The sequence below is a fragment of the Hyperoodon ampullatus genome, assembly GCF_949752795.1.
Source record: "Hyperoodon ampullatus genome assembly, chromosome: 9".
NCBI classification, from domain to species: Eukaryota; Metazoa; Chordata; class Mammalia; order Artiodactyla; family Ziphiidae; genus Hyperoodon; species Hyperoodon ampullatus.
The window spans coordinates 104,223,133-104,246,208 of NC_136922.1; the positions used below are offsets into that span (position 1 = coordinate 104,223,133).

Below are 23,076 nucleotides of genomic sequence, written 5' to 3' on the forward strand. Positions count from 1 at the left end.
ACCTACCAACTAATCTACTAATTTTCCTAGGGAAAAAGCAGTTTAAAAGTGCTTTTAAGGGACTTAAAAGTTGCTGGTCCAGTGGTAGGACTCCACACTTCCACTGCAGGGGACATGGGTTCCATCCCTGGTCGGGGGAACTAAGATCCCACAAGCCGTCTGGCAAGACCCGCCAAAAAAACAAAAAACAACAACAACAAAAAACATGTGCTTTTAATACCAGTTAAACTACACGGAATTATGTCTCCAGAAAGCTCCTAAAAAATAATGTCAGGAATTTATTAGAGGGAGGGAGGAGGAAGGAAGTGGGACTTTCAGTACCTTCATAACATAGGCGGTAAGTGGTTGCCTACTTTGGTCCCAGGGTTCCAGTAAGAACTTTTGGACATCATCCCATCTTTGATACTTGAAAACGTTTTCCATAATGATCTTGGTGTAGTGTTAACCCAATCTAAGGTCATTCATTTCTAAAGGCTGACCATGCATTTGTTTTATAGGTTTTTCTTCTATAGAGGAAGGCATGCAGTGTTCTGGTAGGTATAAGAATTCTAACGGCAATTTTTTTCTTTATTCATTCAAAAAACATTTGGGTGCCTCCCATGAATGCACCAAATACCGTGCTAAGCATCCGGTGATCAATGGTAAGATATTCAGGAGCCCTATCCTAGCGGAGTTTATATTCCAATGGGAGGACAGACTACAAATAAAAATATAAATTTGCTCCCAATGTTGTGAATGAAAGTAATAGATTGTTGAGATAAGAGAGTAACGTGCAGGGAGGGCACCTAGTGGGTGATCACAGACAACTAATCTAAGAAGGTGACATTTGAGCGGAGACTCAAAGGATGAGAAGGAGTCAGCCTTCGGAAATGGGGTCACGTTCACCGTAAGTCAGTTAAAAATAGCCCTCAGTCTCTCAAGCAGCAAGGTTGGACGTATGGGCAACGAGGCTCCGCCGCCAGCACTAAAGATGGCGGACAGGGGGCGGGGACGGGGCTGCCTGCGCCGTGATTGGTCAGTCAGGAGATGCGTCACGTGGGCTGAGGCGAGCATCCGGGCTCCCGGCAGAGGCGCTGCGGAGGCTCCCGGGAGCGGGCCGCGCGGGGCTAACGCGGCAAGCGGACAGCGGCGGGACCTCCCGGGCAGCCAGCGTGGACGGAGCGGCGCGCGTGCCGAGCATGGCGGGCTCCCTGCCTCCCTGCGTGGTGGACTGCGGCACCGGGTAAGAGCCGCGGGCGCCCACCCGCTCCCGCGCGGCCCCGCTCCAGCCCCGGCGCCGAGCACCTGCCCACGGCCCGCCCCCTGTCTCACCTGGAGGTGCCCCGCTCGGGGCCCGGGTCTCGGCCGACAGCTGGGCAGGTTCGGGCGGCCGGCCCGTCTCCGCGCCCCGCTCCTCTCCTCCACGCCCGCGAGGGCCACGCGCGGAGCTCGCTCCCCTTGATGCGAAGAGGACCGAGGGGAGGAGTCGGGCCGGCTTGCCTTGCCTCCCGCCTCCTCTCTCCGCGCTCGGCCGGGGCCTCCCGGGATGCCAGGTTTCGGGCGGGCGGCTGCAGACCCCGCTGCCGTCACTTGCTTTCTGCCTGCCTGACGGTGCCCCTACCTTCTCACATTCTTAAAAGGGGCCCTCGTTTTGGGTTCCCAAACGCATGCCATTTCTCCTTGCTGATGATTCTCACTTACTTGTGGAGGTTTTTATATTCATCTAGCAAGTTGACACCTTTTTTTGCAGCCCACTCTGCTCTCTTCCAGGAGTGAATGGTTCTCTCGGGCTAAGCTCTTGCTTTACTTTGCGTAGAGTTGCCTTTTCACTTAAAAAAAAAAAAGAAGACTCCATTTTGAAAAACAGTCTAAATTTGGGAAAGCCTGTTTGTGGTATAGTTTTTATTTCGCATTACTTTTGGGGTGTGATTGCTTCTTTTGATGTTGTTGAGATATGCAAAAGAGACCTTAGGAAATTTCCTGTACTTTCTTTCAGTGGCCCCCGCTTCACTGACTTTAGGAAGGTGCTCACCGAATCCATCTAGCTGGTGGTTTAGAAATTCAAGCTTGCCTGCTTGCAGTGTAGGTGAAGTACCTAATAAAGTAGACTGGAAGTAAATTTAGCCTCTTAAAGATCTTTCAAGATGGGGTTTTAATCATTTTTTCCACAAAATATTCCATGGTATGTTCACCTTAGCCTTGATTCTTTTCTGTAGAGAAATGCACTTGGTTTCGTTTCCTTGACAACCTTGTAGGGGTGTCTTCTTTAATTTGCTTCAGTCTGTCTCCTACGGATCGTTCTTTTCTTTTGCTGCTGAAGCCACCGGTAGTGGTTACAGGCTGGAAAAAACTGCCTCTTTGCTTGTACTAATTTTCCCTTTTGAAATACACATTGTACCAGAAGTTCCGGGGCTCTTTATTTTAGAAGTTGTTTTGCTATCCAAAACCCAAGCCCAAAGCAGCATTGATATTAACCCCCCGCCCAGTTGTTGGCTTCCTTATTCAACCCCTCCTCCCAGGAACTGGTGTTCACCCCACACCCACCTGAGGTCTGTTTGTGTCAAGAGTGCAGGCAGCAGGTAAAAGAATTTTTCCTTCTCACATTTTCACGTGAGATTTTTTGTTTTTGTGGTTTGGGTCTTGTAAAACTATTGAAATGCAAAGCATTTCTTGGCAGAAGCAGTAAAATGTGCCCACAAGATTTGTCATACCTCTACTAATAGTAAGCTGGGGACCTGACTCATCATTCTTGCTGTAAATATCTAAAATGTGGTGCGCAGTTTTGACTTTTTGAGGTAGGTGGTATCTCACTTGGAGATGTAACTTCAGAATATCTTTGTTTTATGGCCCAGTTATGTTATTGTCTTCAGGCTGTCGTAGGCTTTGGTGTCAGGACTTAGAAACAGTGGCCGGGAATCTTCCCAGTGGGTTTCACATGGACATGTTCTGTTGTGGAAACAACAGTGGTTAATTATAAATTTCCAGTGTCCAGTGTGTGGCCAGATGGAGCAGCCTGGAAGAGCCTAAATTTATTTAAGCATGTTAATAGCTCTTATATTTCCCATAGAGCTAAGTGGTTTTTGGATTGACTTTTACCTCAAAATACAATAAAAAGGGGTAAAATGCAGATTAAAAATAACTAGGACCAAGGAAAAGAATGGGCCTGGGGCGTCACCCTAAACTGTAGACCAGTGGTGCAGCCGACCAGCGTCACATTTGGCCTTAGTCTTCCTGTCTGACAAAATTATAAGAGGGTCATCATCAGTTATGTAATTCCTGTTATCGGGAAGGAAGAGAAATACCTGTTTCTCAGGTGAAAAAACTTTTCCTAGTACTAAATTCTAACAGAAAAATTCACACTGAATTATACATAGTGGACCTTAATGATTGAGTAGACAGTGTACTAAATAGTATTTTTTAATTGCAAATAAATTTCATCCTGGGAGCCTGGCCTCCTCTAATGAGCCCTGAGACCAGCTCAGTGAGCACAGGCGAGCTGGGAGCCACGATAATATGGACCATGGCTCTGCTTGCTCCAGAGATGAAGCATCATTTACTTAAGTGAATTACTAGGCTGCTTAGTGTTCAGAGAATATCCCACAAAAACTAGTGTTACTTCTCTTAACTGAACTTTTCATATTTTTGAAGATTTTTATATTTTTAAACTTACTTTGAAAAATGTCAGATCTACTGAAAAGCTGCAATAAGAGTACCGAAAAACCTGCTATATATTCTCTATCCAGTTTACCAACTATTAACATTTGCCTTATTGTTCTCTATATACTATACACATTATTATTTTTCTGAACTGTTTGTAAGTCTCAGGCATCGTGCTGTTTTATACCAAGATACTTCAGTGTATCCTTTATGAAAACAAAGACCTTCTCTCATACAGTCACAGACGAGTGATCAAAATCAGAAAATTTAACGTTTATGCAGTAGAGTTGTCTACTAAGTCTGGATCCCATGAATGGTCCCATTATGTCTCTGGACGCTCAGCTCTCTGCCCTCATCCGGCACCGTACACTGTGTTTGCCTGTTCATCATGTCTTTTTAGTCTTATTTCACTGGGCCAGTTCCTTAGCCTTTTTCTGTCTTTCAGGACAGCGACATTTTTGACAGTCAGTTGTTATGGATCATGTTCCTCAATTTAGGCTTGTCTGGTGTTTCTTTATGACAGATACAGGGTGTGTATTTTTGTCAGGAGTACCACAGAAGTGATGTCAAAGCTTCTCAGTGCATCACATCAGAAGGCTTTTCCCCTCCAGCTTTATTGAGATGTACTTGACACACAACGTGGCATAAGTTTAAGGTTACAACGTGTTGATTTGGTACATTTATATATTGCAAAATGATTATCGCATTACGATACTAACACTTCCATCCCGTCACGTAATTACCTTTTTTTTTTTTTTTTTTGGTGGGGAGAATATTTAAGATCCACTTGTCTTGGCAACTTTCAAGTATAAAACCGTATTATGAACTATAATCACTGTGTAGCCCATTAGCTCCCCAGAACTTACTCGTCCTATCAGAAGGCTGAAGATAGTTGATGACGTTCATTTGGATTATCTGGATACGGTGGTGTCGACTAGATTTCTCCATTGTACGGTTACTGTTTTCCCCTTTGTAATTAATGTCATTTGTGGAGAGATATTATGAGATTATGCAAATACCCTGTTCTTCCTTAAACTTTCACCCATTAGTTTTAGTATCCATTGGTGCTGATTCTTGTTCTAATGGATTATTACAGTGATGGTTGCAATATTGTGGGTTTTTTTTTAAACTTCAGTACTTTCTACATTTATTAGTTAACATTTTACTATAAGGATGCACTTTTCTGTGGCTCCCCTTTATTTATTTATCGTCTGTATGGGTTATTGTCTCGTTCAAAGAGTTATTTATGTCATTCTTACTGTATTCAATGGATTATTATTTCTTATTGCCATTATTTGTTTTGATGCTTAAATTGTCCAGATGTGGCCAGCAGAAGCCCATTCAGGCTGTTTCTGGAGTTCTTTAGACATGTCCCCATCATTTTTTGAGCATTTTGTTATTATTCAAAAGACTGCAGTGTAGCCAGTGCAGTGCATTTGTCTTTTTGCATTTTTTGCTGGAGCATCTCTGAGATAGGTTTCTAGAAATGGGATTTCTGGGTCAAAGGCTAAGTGCATGTGTAATTTTGCTGGACAGTGTCACATCCAACTCAGTAGTGTGTGTCTTCACCAGCAACGTGTGAGAGTGCCTACGGCTTCTTACAGACTCACCAGCAGAGTAATTGCCAAATTAAAATTTTTTTTACCAATCTAGAAGGTAGGAAATGATATCTTATTGTAGTTTTAATTTGAATTTCTTATATTATTATGTGGGAAGATGAGCATCTTTTCATGTGGTTAAGAGGCATTTGCGTTTCTGTTTTCTGTCTCTTCATTTCTCTAGCCAGTTTTTCTGTGGGTTTTTAGTCTTTTGCTGCTTTATTTTTAGAAGCTCTTTATGGATTGGGGTGTGGTGAGGGTCCCACAGACCACCCGCAGGCTCATTGATTTGCTAGGAACAAGCACAGGATGATAGTGAAAAGGTAAAAGCAAGAACAGCCAAGGAAAAAGGCACATGGGGCAGAGTCTGGAGGAAACCAGGAGCAAGCATCCGGAATCCTTTCTCAGTGAGTCACACAGATGTGCTTAATCACAGCCAGTTGTGACACACGTGTGAACCGTTGTTTACCGGGGAAGCTTGTTAGAGACTCAGTGCCCAGAGTTTTTATTGGGGGCTGGTCATGGCACCTCCTGCCTAGCACAAACCAGAATTCCAGAGTCCCAGAAGGAAAGCAGGTGTTCAGCATAAACTGTATTTGTGTTAATTTTATAATCTGCTACTTTACAAAATGCTCTTATTGTTTGTATGAATTTTTCCCTTGATCTTTAGGGTTTTCCAGATACAGAATTTTGTCATTGACAAATAGAGATTGTTTTCCCTCTTCCTTTCCGTTTTTAGGAGCTCTGATTGCCTTTTTTAATTTAATTTAATTTTTTAATTTATTTTTGGCTGCGTTGGGTCTTTGTTGCTGCACATGGGCTTTCTCTAGTTGCGGCGAGCAGGGGCTACTCTTCATTACCGTGCGCAGGCTTCTCTTGTTGCAGAGCATGGGCTCTAGGCGCTCAGGCTTCAGTAGTTGTGGCACGTGGGCTCAGTAGTTGTGGCTCATGGGCTCTAGAGCGCAGGCTCAGTAGTTGTGGTGCACGGGCTCAGTTGCTCCGCAGCATGTGGGATCTTCCCGGACCAGGGCTCAAACCCGCGTCCCCTGCATTGGCAGGTGGATTCTTAACCACTGTGCCACCAGGGAAGTCCCATTTTCTTTATTTTGACATACTGCAGTGGCCATTGCCTCCAAATAATGTTAAATAGCAGTGGAGTTAGTGGGCGTTATCCTTTTGTTCCTTACTTTAGTGGAATAGTTTCTGGTGTTTCTAAAATAAGTAAGATGCTGGCTTTTGGGCTGCTGTGTGTATGTACATACTTACACACGTATACAAATATATGTTAAGAATGTTATACAGATATGTTAAGAAAGTATGTGTCAACTGCTGTATTTTGGAATGTTGTAACATGAATGAGTGTTGCATGTTGTATGATTTCTTTATAATAAATGGAACGTGTGGTTTTCTTCCTGAGCCAGTTAATATGGTGGATTTCCTAATATTGAACCACTCTTGCATTCTGTAATAATCCCCACTTGATCGTGCTGCATTATTTTTTGATGTGTAGGTAGATTCTGTTAATATTTTATTTAGATTTTCATGTCAGTATTAGTATGAATTATAGTTTAGTTTTCTGGTGCATTCTTTGTCAGATTTCAGGATCAATGTTACAGTCTCTTCATAAAACAAATTAAGAAGTTTTCTTTCTTTTTCTGTGCTCTGGAATAGTTTAAGTAATTTGGGGATTTTCCGAGTTTTAAAGTCTTGGTAGAATTCCCCAGTGAAACTGTCTGAGCTTAGTGCTTTCTTGAGAGGAGAGTCCTGCTGCTCTTTACATTTCTTCTAAGGCTGGTTAGACTTCCTACCTCGAGTGGAATCAATTTTGGTATGTTGTATTTGTCTAAAGAAAAATTCTATTTCATCTAGATTTTTCAAATTTATGTATGTAGTAGTCTCATGATTTTTAAAAATCTTTGTTTTTATGGCTATTTTTCCCTTTGTTGCTCAAATTTATTTTGTTTTCATCCTTTTTTCTTCATGGCTTACCTAATGATGTGCCTATTTTGTGGATCTTTTTTTTTTTTTTTTAAAGATAAGCTTTGGGGTTTACTTATTAGTTCTGTTATTTTTCTGTTTTTTTTTTTTGTGTATGTGTGGTACGTGGGCCTCTCACTGTTGTGGCTTCTCCCGTTGAGCACAGGCTCCAGACGCGCAGGCTCAGTGGTCATGCTCCACGGCATGTGGGATCTTCCTGGACCGGGGCACGAACCCATGTCCCTTGCATCGGCAGGCGGACTCTCAACCACTGTGCCACCAGGGAAGCCCTATTTTTCTGGTTTTTGACTTATTTCTACTTTTATTTTTATTTCTTTCTTCTGCCTTCCTTTTTTTTTTTTGAGTGGATATTAAATTCATTTTAATTTTCCCTTTATATTGAAAAAGTATTTAATTTTGGCTGTTATGTCTTTAACTATATGTATCCCTTACGTACAGGGATTTGGGTATAGTTTCTCATTATCGTTTTCAAGACATTTCTGTAGTTTTCTTCTGAGTTTCCCTCTTAACTCAATATTCCTATGCTAGTATGTTTAAAAAATTTCAGGTAAAAGGGCCTTTTTGTTTTTGTTTTTAATTCTAGTTTTATTACATTATGGTCAGAGTGCTGTTTATATTCTGTTCTTTAGACTTCACTGTGTCTAAGATATGGTCAATTTTGTGAATGTTCTGTATGTACTTGGAAAGAGGAATATTCCCTATAGGTATGTTTGGAGTTCAGTGTATATCTATATGAGCTATTGTATTAATGATGTTATTTAGGTCTTCCAGTTTTTTGTCCACTTACTCTTTGACTGAGAATGGTGTGTTAAGTGCTCCTATCACTAGTGTGTTCCTTGTTTATTTCTTCTTGCTTTGTGAAAGTTACTGCTGCCTTATTGAGTGCCTGCATGTGTAGATTTGGCTGATTGATTTTGAACTTCACCAGGGGTGATATAGGTGGGTTGTTTGTTGGGAAATCTCCTGGTCTTACGGCCTTTGGCTCTTTCCTCTTGAGCTGGTCATTTTCCCCAGAGGATATACTTCTGATCGTCTGCTTGGAGGGTGGGGTCTGGGTGCTTGTGTTGTGAGAGCTGAGCTGGGAGCACAGAGGGCGTGGGAGAGGGCCTCTGAGCCGTCAGCTTTTTTCTGTGTTCAGTCAGGTAACCCCTTTCCTTTCAGGATGGCTCCCGGACTCACCCAGGCCAGGTGACTTGGGAGTCCAAAGGCGCTTGGCTTTACACTCTCTAGAGTCAGCTTGTGGGAATGCGGGGGTCAGGGAACGGTGGTCACCCCGAGGTGTGGGGCGGGAGGGAGCACTATCACCTCAGGTTCGTGTTTTGGGCCGTGCAGTCCTGGTTCCACAGGTGCCCGTGCAGCCACCCATTCCGGGCCTTTTCAGGGTCCGGGGTGTGTCGGGCTCGTTCTCAGCTTTGCCCACTGCTGGACTGTGTACGCCTGCAAAGCCACTTCCTACCGGCCCTCTGCTCTCCAGGGCCAGAGTTTTGCGGTCACCTCCTCTTTTCTCCCTATTGTTGTGGTTTATATATCTTAAAAAAAATCATTTTGCTTCGGTTTTAGTGGGGCTTCGGGACAGAGTGAAACTAGATCACGTTCAGCCCACCGTTTTACCTTGGAAGTCAGAGTTCACTTGATAATGCGCCAAACCCACCAAGAGGCCACACATCCTGATCTTATATTTACTAGCCATAGGGCAAAGAATGCTGCTGTAGAAGAAGAAATGGACAGGTATATAGGGCAATGTAAAATTTACAGATCAAATAGAGAAAAAGAAAAGAAAGGATATTGGATTTAGATAAAAGAATTAATAAATTTGAACTTACATGTGTAACTGTGTCCTATAAACAGAGACTACCCTTTTCTGTATGACAGACAACCCAAGAAACATTTGAAGACCTTGATCATATGTTAATATACAGGGTACAGTGTGGGGAGTGTATATTATTTAGAACTCTATCATTAGGACCTGGGAGCAATTTTAGTTTTATCAAAATCATATTCTGAGTCAGTGTAGTCACTTTTTAAAAAACGGAAAACATCTTAGGAGAGGGTAGAGCTATTCTGGTTGAAGTTGGACGTTTGAGACTGGACCTCATAAGAGGTCTCAATCAAAAACTCCCTGCAGGATACAGTTTCAAAAACACTGTTTTAAAATGTGACATTTCCACTTTCAAACATAAATTAATCAAGCTTACATTGTCACCTTCTGCTCTAGACACATGGTTGTAGGCGGGATATATATAAGTATGTTGAGTTGACGGTAGTCAGATTAATCCTCCTCACTGCAGGCAGTTACTGCTGTGGGCAGAGGGGCCTTTAACAGGAAGAGTGAAAGCAGTTTTGCACAAGGACCTTTTAAAATGTTTGGGGCAAATAAGGATATACGTTATTTACAGAAAGAGACATTGGAGGATATATGAGAATAGGATGGAAGGCGAAATGGGGTAGATGGGTGTAGGAGTGAGAGTGAGACTTTTTATAGGTACCTTTTTAGAGTGTTTGGAAGTTTGAGAACATATTTGGTTAACAGGCAGAGTTGTAACTCTTGGTCTTGCTTTATGCAGCTATTGATCTGTTTCCGTATCTTCTGTCTGTCCTGATTTCCGTATGAGAAAAGGTCTCAGGTCAGGGGATGTGTGGAAGGTGGCACTGAGTTTGAGAATATGGCTGGCAGTCTGTAAGCTTAGTTTATGTATTTTTTTTTTTTGTTTTGTTTTTTTTTTTTTTTTTGCGGTACGCGGGCCTCTCACTGCTGTGGCCTCTCCCGTTGTGGAGCACAGGCTTTGGACGCGCAGGCTCAGCGGCCATGGCTCACGGGCCCAGCCGCTCCGCGGCATGTGGGATCCTCTCCGACCGGGGCACGAACCCGCGTCCCCTGCCTCGGCAGGCGGACTCTCAACAACTGCGCCACCAGAGAAGCCCTTAGTTTATGTATTTTTGAGAATGATGCTTGCCCCCACCATGCTGGCTGTCCTTTGGGAAGATGGTGTTCAAATAAACAAACAAAAAATCAAAGCCTTTTAATGTAAAAGTTGTTGATCTTAATTCCTTATGTACACATGTTTGGGAAAATCTGATTGATGTGTCTCTTCATGTATCAGGTATATCAGATGTACACAGAACTGGAAGAGAAACGATACAAAATTTTAGTGTAGGGAGAGACTTTCAAGGTAGAAACTGCGAAGGAAATTATTCAGGAAAATAACTGGTAGATTTGATCACCTAAATTGTTTAAACAATTATATTTCAGAAAATGTATAACTGAAGGTAAACAACAAACTCAGAAAAATTAGTAATATATATGAGCAAGCATTAAAATCCTCAGTATGTAAGAGTTTACACAAATTGATAAGATCCAAAAGTCTAGTAGAAAAATTATCAAGGACAATTCATGGAAGAAATACAGATCATGACTACACATCAGATAACATTCAGTAGTAAAATAAAATTATTGACTGTGAGATCCTTTTACTTTTTGAATTAGGAGATATTTTCCAGAAATGGTAATGTTTAACATTGAAGTAGGGATTGTTATTACTCACCTTGAACCAATGAAGCAACTAAAGTAGGCGGGATTAAAGTCAGAGCTAGTGCTGCGCTTTGAACCCAGCACTGTGGGCCCCATTAACTCCCTCACAATATGAAAATATACTGTTTTGCAACTATTTTTGCTATGAACTTCCCTCTGAGAACTGCTTTTGCTGCATCCCATAGATTGTGTAGGATTGTGTTTTTACTGGCATTTGTCTCAAGGTATCTTTTAATTTCCTTTTTGGTTTCATTGTTGACCCATTGGTTTTTTAGCACAACTGTTTTCAGATTATATCTATATATGGCCAGTAACATAAGTCTGCTTCATTTTTGTTGGTTGTGTTGCATTTTATTGAATGATTGCAATATAGTTTATCCTCTATTTATGGCATTTGAGTGTTTCCAGTTTTTTCGTTGTTTTGCTGTTATAATGCTGTAGAGAACATTTTTTGTGCATATCTTTTCATACATGTAAACGTGCTTCTGTGGGGTAAATACCTAGAAATGTGCTATTTGGACAGTAGGGTGTATGCGTTTAAAACTATTTGAATAATATGGTATATGCATTTATAATGTTGATAGGTAATGTGAAACTTCTCTTTGTAATGACACTTCATCCTTTTAATAACACCCATGTATAATTTATATTGGCCCAGATTTTGAATGCTTTTGCATTAAATTTATAGGTGAATTTAGTGATATATGATGTTTCTTTTAAAACTCTTGACTCATCCTGTATGAAGAAGGTGTGTCTCTATTTGTCTCCTTGTATATGGAGAGTTCTTCACATCATATGGTTTATTCTCACGGGTAATATTTTTCTGTGTTGTTGCCATTGTGAATGGGATCTTTTCATCCAGTGTATAGTCTCACTTGTTACTGGTAGGAAAGTTGCTGATTTTTGTCTCTTCGTTGAGTAACTGGCCATCTTGCTGAATTCCCTATTGCTTTTAGTTTTTCACTTAATTTCCTTTGATATTCCAGGTCTGTAATTATGATTTACAAATAAATTTTGCCTTCTCTTTCCCAGTACTATTCCTTTTATTTAGTTCTTTGTGATTTGTATTATCTGGTTCTTCCAAAACAATGTTAAATGAGAGTTATGGTGGTGGGTCTCCTTGGCTTCATTCTGTCTTCAATAGGAATGCTTCTGGTTTTTCACTGTCTTTTGGTTTGAGAGATTCCCCCCCCACCCCATTATCTCTTCCTAAGGATTAACTATTTCTGTTTTGAGCCTTTTTTTTTCCCGCTACTAGATTTTTTTCATCACACCTTAATTACATAAATAGTTTGCATTGAAAAGCATTTCCTACATTTTTTTTTTCCATAGAATACTTAAACACACAGTATTCTAAATAAGACAGACTCGGTACATCTGAGTCCTTTCTTCTGAGCCTCTAGCCAGTATTAAACTTCAACATTGTAGGTACATTTTATCTGATAATGTGGTAGGTGTAGATGGTTTTGTTAGAACGTGAGCGTGAGGATGGGGAGCTTGCGTTACCTAAAAATTCACAGATGATGGCATGTGGTATAGTTTAGCCAGTGATTCCTGGGCTGGTTGATCATCAGAACCATGGCAGGGGAGGGGCAGGGGATGTTTAAAATACGGATGCCCAGGCTCCTTCTCTGTGATTCTGGGACAGGTCCTGGGAATGTGTATTTTCAGAAGCTTCCCAGGTGATCTGATCAGTCAGGCTTGGTACACTCTTTCTAGATGCCTACCCAGATGATCTTAAACTCACCTGCCAGATAATGTGGGCCATGCTACTGTGAAAAACTCAATCTGAAACCATGTTTCTAACAGGTGACCATTTAAAAAAAAGTATAATTCACATCACTTATTGTACGGCTTTCATTTATTTATTTTTACATTACATTTTTCTTTTTTTTAAATTGAAGTATAGTTGATTTACAATGTTGTGTTAGTTTCTGGTGTATGGCTAAGTGATTCAGTTATACATGTATATATTCTTTTTCATTATAGATTATTACAAGATATTGAATATAGTTCTCTGTGCTCTGCAGTAGGACCTTGTTGTTTATCTGTTTTATATATAGTAGTTTGTATCTGCTAATCCCAAACTCCTAATTTCTCCCTCCTCCCTCTTTCCCCTTTGGTCATCATAAGTTTGTTTTCTGTGTTTGTGAGTCTAACAGATGAACATTTTGGGGAACATTTTGAGGACAAGGACCGTGTTTCCCCTCGTCTCCCTCTCTCAGTGTCCTCATATGTGCCTGCTACATAATTTCTAGCTAGTAAACTGGTTGGAATGTTTCTTTGTTTGCATAAATGGTGTCTTGAACACTTTACCTGTTTAAGAGTTGTGTTTTACTTGTTGATTTCTTTTTGGTTGTGTTCTTTGTATAGTTGCACCATTGTAAGATTACCTCTAATGGGGTGTGCCAATCTAGCACTGGGTTGTCCTCCTAGGAGAGAATTTTAGGAGGAGCACTTGTTAGTTATATTTACAGTGTTCTGTTTAATAGGGTCTTGTTGAAGTTCTATATGAACCTGTATTGATGAAGATTTTGTTAAAATTTAAAATTTGAATGTCTCTTAAAAAATATTGTTACATATCCTTACGTTGTGATTATTCAAAGTGAGAAAACCTCAGGTGTATTTGATGCTATATAAAAAATAGCACAGGAAGATTCAAAGACATTAAATTACCATAAAGTGATCTGAGTAATTTGTGCTTTTGCCAGTGGTTTTAATGGTTTCAGTTTTGCTAGCAAAGGAAGGGAAGACCTCATATTAGTTGTTAGTGCCTGCAAATATTAATATAGTTTAATGTTAGTTTGCCTCAGTCATGAAGATCATTGTTTGCCGAATGTCACTGCTGCAAGGTACTCATGTGATTCTGTGACAGAAAGCCTCCCTCCTGTGAGGGCTGTGCTGTCTCAGAACACGGTGACTTCAGAATCTAAACACTCTAGCAGCTGTTGCCAAGTGGCATGTGGTAGTGGCATCATCAGTATATAGCTGAATTTTAGAGCTGTGGGCCTGAAAAGGGCCCCATGCATTTCTGCAGCCTGACCTTTTGCTGCTGTGGGCCATTGTTTATGATTTCAGGGCACAGAACGTGGGATGGAGTTGAGCCATGGTTGTTGAAGGACACCTGGTACTTTTAGTTTCACTGCCGGTGCAGTTTATCTCCATCACTTCACAAATTAGTTTGTGGTGTTTAGAGTGGGCACAGCAGAAAGACTGAGTAATATGATTTGGGACACAGAACGTCCTGTTTTTTAAAAAAAATTTTCAGGGACTTCCCTGGTGGCACAGTGGTTAAGAATCTGCCTGCCAGTGCCTGGGGTATGGGTTTGATCCCTGGTCTGGGAAGATCCCACATGCCGCGGAGCAACTAAGCTCGTGTGCCACAACTACTGAGCCTGCACTCTAGAGCCTGCGAGCCACAACTACTGAACCCACGTGCCACAACTACTGAAGCCCATGCGCCTAGAGCCCATGCTCCGTGACAAGAGAAGCCACCACAATGAGAAGTCTGTACCGCAGCAAAGAGTAGCCCCTGCTTGCCGCAACTAGAGAAAGCCTGCGTGAAGCAACGAAGACCCAACTCAGCCAAAAGTAAACAGATCGATAGATTAAAAAAAAAAAAAAAAATTTCCAAAAATTTAAATTAGGAAATATTTCAAACATACAGAAAAATAATAGTAAAAAATAACTGAAGCATATAGCTAGCACTGTTGTAGTGCTCATTCTATTTATCTTTTTAATATATTAACTCACTAATCCTAGGGGGTAGGTTGTATTATGATCCTCCTTTTAACAGATGGAGAAACTGAGATACAGATAGTTACACATTTGGCAAATAACAGAGCTGGGATTTGAACTTGGGCAGTCTGGTGCCAGAGTGCATGGTCACAACCAATACAATACACTGTTGCCTTTCAGAAATACTGAAAGTAATATAACGGACCTGAATGATACTTAGCGCCTAATTTTAATAAATGTTAGCATTTTTCTATACAGTTGACCCTTGAACAAAAGTGGGGCTAGGGGCACCGACCTCCCCGCCCCACAGTTGAAAATTCGTGTATAACGTTTGACTCTCTCAAAACAACGACTAATAGCCTACTGTTGACCTTACTGACAACATAAACAGTCGATTAACACATATTTTGTTGTATGTATTATATGCTATATTCTTAAAGTAAGTTAGAGAAAAGAAAATGTTGTTAAGAAAATCATAAGAGAAAATACATTTATAGCACTGTACTGTATTTATTGGTACCATAAGTTTACATCATCTGTTTACAAGATGAATCATCTGTCAGTACCTACATCAGTATTATGCAAAACACTGTAGATGTTATATGTGTTACTAACACTAGACATCAAAAATGAAAAGAAATGTGAAAAAGGAATTCATATTTATTTACAGTGCATTTCAAGCATTAATAACGAAGAGGCAGCAGTATGATGGAAACCTAGTGTAACTGATACATCTGCTTCTCGGTAGCCCAGCCTATACACTGATGGGTGAACTGTTATAGAATTTTTATGGTAAACAGTATTACAGTCCCATTCATAATACAGTTTTGGAAGCATTGTTGCATTTTAAACACCACCACTTACCTGTGATGATAGACTGATCTGCAGGTTCTCCAGTTACTGGAGAGAGAGAGAGAGAGAGAGAGAGAGGCATGCTGTAATGTAACTCTTTGAAAGCAAAGTAAGAAAATGAACACATTATTAATTTTATTTATTTTGTTTTATTTTATTTTTTTCATTTTATTTTTTTATTGAAGTATATAGTTGATTCATTTATTAATTTTATATTATATATCACTTAACCTTGTGCCCGTGTAAGGATAGGCTATCCAGTTCAGTGTAGGTCTTGCACACGATCTTCTACACATATATTTTTGTATATTTGTTGGAAAAAACCCACACATAAGTGGGCCCGTGCAGTTCAAACTTGTGGTGTTCAGAGGGTCAGTGGTATAAATATTTGTTTCAGGTTATTTTTTTTTTTTGAAATAACCCTATTACACAAAACCAAGTGCGAGAGGTTGTATTAGACAATGTCTTTGGTCTTTTCTTGTCCCATCTAATTGTTTTTCTGACTGTCAGCATCCCCCCCTTTCAAACACTGGTTCCTTCCCCAGCAGTTGGCCAGCGATTGCCTTTTCTTACACCTGGTAAGAACTCATTCAGCAGATACTTAAGGAGTGTCTGCCACAGCCAGGGCTGTGCAGGGTGGAGATAAAATCAAGAAGAAGGACCCTGGGGCTTCCCTGGTGGCGCAGTGGTTGAGAGTCCGCCTGCCGATGCAGGGGACATGGGTTCGTGCCCCGGTCTGGGAAGATCCCACATGCCGTGGAGCGGCTAGGCCCGTGAGCCGTGGCTGCTGAGCCTGCGCGTCCGGAGCCTGTGCTCCGCAACGGGAGAGGCCACAATAGTGAGAGGCCCGCGTACCGCAAAAAAAAAAAAAAAAAAAAAAAGAAGGACCCTGTTCTGGTCATGCTGCAATTTATAATCTAACAGTGTGGGAGGTGGGCTTCTTTAAGTACGAGGTGGGTGGTGTGGCTGATGAGCGAAGTGGCCCCTGTTAAAAGCACAGACTTAGGTGCAGTGCAGTGATTCTAGTGATTTCTGGCCTGCTTGTTCGCTTCTCTGGACTTCTTTAGCCTTGGGTCAGTCATTCACTTTGTTTATATTTGTTATTTGGAATTTACTTCCAGAAAAATGGTTCAGTTGAAGATGATCCAGAATTCTTAAAGTTCAGTATATATTGCCTCCCCTGGGCCCTGGGTTGGCTTCGACTCTCCTTTTGGGTCTGGCGAGCCCTGGAGTAGAGGACTTGTGGGTCCACTTGGTTTGTGTACTTCGGTAGAACTTGGGAGTGCCCTCAGATGGCTCTTGCCTTTTATAAACGCCTTGTTGGGCCTGACAGGTCTCAGGGCCTGGCCTTGCCCAAACTCTTGTGACACCAAGACCTTAGTTCCTTGGAGACTGAGCAGTAAGGCATGATGCAAGTGGACCCGACTTGCTTTTTTTTGTCTCCCTAAACCTTATTTATTTAATGTGTGTTCAAAAATAGTAAAATTAGCATATGGTTAAAATACATTTAAAAATCATAAAATCAATTTATTAGAACTTGGAATGTATTAATCACATCAAAAAATTTAGTATCAAGCATCTTGAAATAATTCGTAAAATAGCATGAATTAATAAAGTTGCCTTCAGCACTGCTAGGAAGTGTTTTTATTCCTTGGGAGCATTACTGTAGAATGATGGCTCCTTGTCTCGACCTGACCTCTTGGTACAGAGGGCCTGCTGAGAAGGGGGGCACTCAGGAGTCTTTCCAGGGTCACATTTCCAGCAGATGGTTCCGGGGGGTGGTCCCCACCCCACTTTTTTTTTTTTTTTTTTTAGGAGATAAGCAAATGCTTTTGGAACAGATGGTAGTATTTTGGCATTCATTTTAGTTAAGACTTTTGGAATCCATCGTAAAGAGTATCTTGACAGAAGATGGGCTCGTTCTGAAATGAGGTGATAGAGAGCTGCTTCTGTCGGATGCTCTCAGGACCTGGCAGTAGCTCTTCCAGACAGGTGCCATGATACTTTAAGAAAATTATGGAATTCCCTAACCCCCCCAAAAGTTCATGAAGTTTGGGAAGTAAGTACATTTTTTTGAGAGGCAGCTCTGGAATTAGAGCCTGCATATTCAGATTTGGGTTCTTTTTCTGTTCTCTAGCTGTTTGGCTCTGGGCAGCTTAATTAACTTCTCAGTGCCTCAGTTTTCTCATCTGCAAAACAGGGATAATATTTACTTCCTTTGTAAGATTTTTGTAAAGATTAAAAGAATATAAAAGCACCATAAAATTATTAGGGATACACAAATGTAATTCATGTGTTAATATATGAATTTTTCCAGTAGAAACAGGCATAATATTTTATGTTTTTGTAACTGCTTGCTTATCTGAAATTGGCGTTTGATTCTTAGTCATCACGAGGTTTTTTTTTTTTTTTTCTTTAATTTCACGGGCATATTTTCAGTCTTGATATTTTAGGCCTTGGAGAGCTTATAATAAAAGACATTAATGGGATATAGAGGAGAGTATTATTATCTAAACATGTGTTGATGACTTTGTGCTTTTAGGTATACCAAGCTTGGCTACGCAGGCAACACTGAGCCACAGTTCATTATTCCTTCATGTAAGTAAAGCTCCACCCTCGGTTTATAAAGGATTGTGTTTCTTATAATTGTTCTAAACATTCTAATTCTGTTTTTCAAGGTATATGAATTTACTTGCCGTCTTCTTTTAGATGACTGTTCTGGTTGCTGGGGAGTTATTTATGTTGGCATCTGGCTGCTGAGTATTGCTATGGGCCGGAGCTGTCACCTAAGCCCTCCCAGCTTTCTAGTCCTTTGATTCTCCTCTGATACAGTCCTTTGTCACAGTCATTGGAGTTTCAGCTTGGGTGGTTGGCAGAGGCCTTCATTCAGTCATACATGTCTGAGCTGCTTACAAGAAGTATATGTGGTTCCTTAAGGTTAATTTGTAATTTTAAGTAAGTACAGTTTTATTAACTTAGCACTTTGGTGGACTATCTATTGTATTACACTGTTCACTTTATTGAAAGATTTTTTTTTTTTTTGAAAGGAGAGGCCTGTTTTATTATGTTCTGAAGTGTTCTGTTTTTGTTTCAGTGTTAGTCAGTAGAGCATAATAAGGGAAGAAACGTCCCCATTTTGGCCAGAGTGCATCCTGCCCACTCTTTATTCACAGGAGACCCCAAGGTCAGGTTGGTAGTCCACAGGGTAGAATTCTTCTCTGAAACTGTTTAACTTCCGGGTTATTTTTTGGAGACCGTTTATCAAAGAGGCAGGTATGTCAGTCAAGAGTGAAGTGAAGTTCTGCCTCCTAAATGTAGCCCTTGTAAGATAAGCCACGACCTTAGAAATTGTAAGCCGTTATGGGCTCAGGGACTTCTGAGTAACAGGCTCTTTGACCACCGTGGAGCGTGAGCAGCCTCGCAGAGCAGTGGGGAAGGAGCTTAGTTATTAGTGTTTGTTCAAGGGAGACTAAAGCCTTTTCGGTGGATATGGGTATTCAAATAGCTAGAAAGTGCACCCTCGTTCCTTGAGAACATTTAATTCACCTCATTCCAGGTCCTTGCTTGCTGGATAACTGATCATGAACTGGATTTTCTAGGTCTAAATACTTGGTTACTATGATGGGGTGTCCTCGACAATAGGCACGATTGGTCTGCTGGTCCTGATTTTAAATTCATGGTTTGTTGTATTAGTTTGCTAGGGCTGCCATAACAGAATACCATAGACTGGATGTCTTAACCAACAGAAATTAATTTTATCACAGAATAGAAGCTTGAAGTCCAAGATCAAGGTGCCATCAGGATTGGTTTCTGGTGAGGCCTCTCTCCTTGGCTTGTGGATGGTGCCTTCTCACTGTGTCCTCACATGGCCTTTTTTTGTGTGTGTGCATGGCTGAGAGAGAGACCTCTGGTATCTCTTCCTCTTCTTATAAGGACACCAGTCCTGTGGAACTGAGGCTCTACCCTTATGACCTCATTTAAACTGAGATGTCCCATCTCCAACTACAGTCTCATTGGGGGTTAGGGCTTCAACATAGGAATTTTGAGGGGACACAGTTCAGTCTATAACAATTGGCATTCTGTAGGATAGATCAGTCTTCTGTGAATTTTATATTGTGAATGCCAGAGAACTGGATCATTCCATGCTGAATTGGTAAATTGGAATTGGACTTTCTGATTTTTCAAAGCAGATTAGTTTTAACCCTGTGAAGTTCAGTAGCTCTAAGAGGATTACCTTGCACCTCTTGCTTTAATACAGTTGTCGGCAGCATTCAGTTGGCTGCACCACTTCACCTGTCATCGTTAACAGAGAGGGGATTGAAGTCAGCTATTAGCCGGATTCCATTCACTGTCAGCAGGCGCGGCAGCTCTCGCATTGGTGCTGAGAACAGCAGTGGTAGAAGCTAGAAAGAAAAAGGTCAAGGAGGCAGGAGTAAAGGAAGAGTTACACCCTTGGCTGAATTTGTTGCAAGAGTTAGAGAAGCCATGGGGGACAGAAGGGAGTGTGTTGGGACAGGTGGACCGAGGGCCTCGGGTACCTTGGGCAGCAGGCCTGCTGCCCTCCCAGTCCTGGCATCCGAACCCTGTTTGTCCTTACAGAGGCTCTGTTCACAAGGTGAAGTTCAAGATGCAAAGTGGCTTCCAAAGAGAGAAGGGGGCTTGTCTGTACATGTGTGGCTGTGTGGAGAGTGCCGGAACAGGGCCTTTCTGGTTCTGGGGGGAACAGAGGGGAGGCACCCCCCAGGCAGAGGGGGCTGGGAGAGCGGGCTGGGAACGTGGAGAAGGGCCAGCACTTGTATCTTAAGGAACTGTCATTTTATTTTGCAAACGGGGAACCTTCGCATTGTTTCCCAGGCTCCCTCAGGGGCCTTGTCCCAGACTAGAGAGTCGCCGAGCCCTGTCCTGGTCCACCAGGGCAGCCCTGCCTGTATCTTATTTATTTGAGCTTCTGTGCAGAATTTGCTTGATTGTTTGAAGAAAGGTTTTCTCTACCTATTTTTTCTTTTCCTTTAAGTTGTTGGAGAAAGTTGAGAGTCATTGAAAAGTTTCAGGCAGAGGAGTGTATGTGTGGTGATCACATCCATAGAAAGAGGATGTGGGAGGGGTCAGGAGAAAGTGAGTACATTTTAGACAGTTGATGTTTGAAGAGTTCAGGTGTAAACGTCCTGTAGGCAGCAGGGTAAAAGGTTTGATGCTCTGGGGGAAGGTCTAGACTGGAGACAGGGATTGAGCCCAGAGATGCTTTTGTTTCTGAATGTCTTTTAAATCTTTATTTTGGAAAACAAAAGAAAGAACGAAAGATAATATAACAAAGACCCATTTACCTACCACCGGGAATGAACGAATGTTAACACAGTTGCACCTTGTAAGTACCTACTACAGGCTTACATCCGTGTGCGCGCCAGCCCCCTTTCCTCTCCTGTCCTTCCCCGCTCTCCCTCCTTTGCTGGACATTAGCTGTATTCAGTCCGCACTTCATCCTTATGTTACAGATGCAGGACACAACGACAGTATGTAGTATTTTGTGAATTTAAACATTTCCAAAATGATAATTATACTGTAAATAACTTTCTACATTGGTTTTTTTTAAACCCTCAATATTTTGTTTTCAAGATGTATCAGTGTTGCTATATACAGATCTAGATCAGAAATCTAATACGTGAATCTACATTTGGGCATTTTCCAGTTTTTTCTCTGCTGTACAATGATACAGTAAGTATCTTCTTATCCATATGTGCTAGTTTCCCAAGAGAAAACATGAGAAACGGGGTTGTTTCATCACTCAGGTGTGCACCTCTTCAGCCTTGTCAGCTATTGCCAAACGGCTTTTCCGAGCGCCTGGACTGATTTAAATGCCCATCAGCAGTGGATGGGTGTTTCTGATTCTGCACATCCTTGATGACAGTTGATCTTATTTGACTTAAATTTTTGCCAGTCTAATGAATGTAAAATGATGTCTCATTTTATAAGTCTGCATTTCTCTGATTACTAGGAAGGTTGAGCACCTTTCATTGTCTGTGTATTTGCCCATTTTTCTGTTGCATTTTTTTGTCTTTTTTATGGAGTTACAGAAACTCTGTGTATACTTTGAATACTAATGTCTTATAAATATCCTCTTCTATTTTATTTATTTATAATTAATTTATTAATTTATTTATTTTTGGCTGCGTTGGGTCTTCGTTGCTGCGCGTGGGCTTTCTCTAGTTGTGGCGAGCGGGGGCTACTCTTCGTTGTGGTGCGCGGGCTTCTCATTGCAGTGGCTTCTCTTGTTGCGGAGCACAGGCTCTAGGTGTGCAGGCTTCAGTAGTTGTGGCACGTGGGCTCGGTAGTTGTGTCTCGTAGGCTGTAGAACGCTGGCTCAGTAGTTGTGACGCACGGGCTTAGCTGCTTCGCGGCATGTGGGATCTTCCCGGACCAGGGCTCAAACCCGTGTCCCCTGCATTGGCAGGGGGATTCTTAACAACTGCACCACCAGGGAAGTCCCTCTTCTCCTATTTTAAGATGTCTTTAAAATTATTTTTTAATCCCAGAAGTTTAAAAGTTTCATGTAGTTCAGTTTTTCAGTCTTACCTTTTTTATAATTTGTTTCTATTAAAAAATGCATTTATAGTCTAAAGTCATAAAGACTGTCTGTATTTTCTTCTAAGAAAAAAAATGTTTTTTTATGGTGTGGGAGAGAGAGTTAGTTGTTTTCCAAATGGAAGGCCAGTTGCCCCAGCACCACTTATTGGAGGGTGCCTCTTCAATCATATTGAGGCACTGTGTATGGTTGGGAATATTTATGGTGTTTTTCTGTTGCAAATTCATACTGTATTAAATACTATTACTTTGGCATGTCTCTTTATATCCGATAGGTCTGGTTCCTTCTCCTTTTTCTTTCTCAGAGTAGGTTTGACTATTCTTAGGCCCTTACTCTTTATCATAAATTTTAGAATCAGTTTAAGGTCAATGAAAAATTATGATGGGATTTTGATTAGAGACACATTGAATTTGTAGATTAATTTGGGAAAAACTTGATATCTTGGGACTTCCATGGTGGTCCAGTGGGTAAGACTCCACACTCCCAATGCGGGGTGCCTGAGTTCGATCCCTGGTCAGGGAACTAGATCCTGCATGCATGCAGCAACTAAAGATCCTGCATGCTGCAACGAAGATCCCGCATGCCACAACGAAGACATGGCGCAGCCTAAATAACTAAATATTAAAAAAAATTTGATATCTTTATGAATTGAATTTTCCTATCCAGGAGTATGGTATATATGTTTTATTGTTTTTTCATGTTTCTTATGTTTTTCAGTAATGTTTTTCAGTATCCTTTAAAAAGCTCATACATACCTTTTGCCATATTTATTTTTAGGTACCTTTATTTTTTTTGCTGTTGTGAATTTTTTTTTAATTAAATTTTCTAATTGTTGCCACCATAGTAGGAATGCTGCTGAATTTTTAAAGTTGTTTTTGAATCCAACAGTCCTGCTGCCCTGTCTTATTTGTTCAAATAGCTTGCAGGTTCTCTTAAGTTTTCTATGCAAGCTATTGTATTAACTGCAAATAATGGTTATTTTGTCTCTTCCAACCCCAGTACTTCATATTTTTTTCTTGATCTGGCTGCACTGGCTAGAACTTCTATCAGTGGCTAGAACTTCTGTCAGTGACTAGAACTGGGGATAGCTGGTGCTTTTGTCTTTCTGTTTTAAAAAGAATGATTTTACTGTTTCACTAGTGATT

The 23,076-nt window shown here is 41.1% G+C and overlaps 1 protein-coding gene across 7 annotated transcripts in view; it reads left to right on the top strand.

Moving 5' to 3' along the window:
- Positions 1–1,141: 1,141 nt before the first annotated feature.
- The window catches only part of ACTR3B (actin related protein 3B), a 62,924-nt gene continuing 40,989 nt past the window's right edge, over positions 1,142–23,076 (top strand). For all 7 annotated transcript variants that reach the window (XM_079711170.1, XM_079711173.1, XM_079711175.1 and 4 more), the window contains exons 1-2: positions 1,142–1,222; positions 17,894–17,949. In XM_079711170.1, coding sequence (XP_079567296.1) covers positions 1,179–1,222; positions 17,894–17,949 — 100 coding nt within the window. In that variant the 5' untranslated portion in view covers positions 1,142–1,178. The remainder of the gene's footprint in view (positions 1,223–17,893; positions 17,950–23,076) is intronic.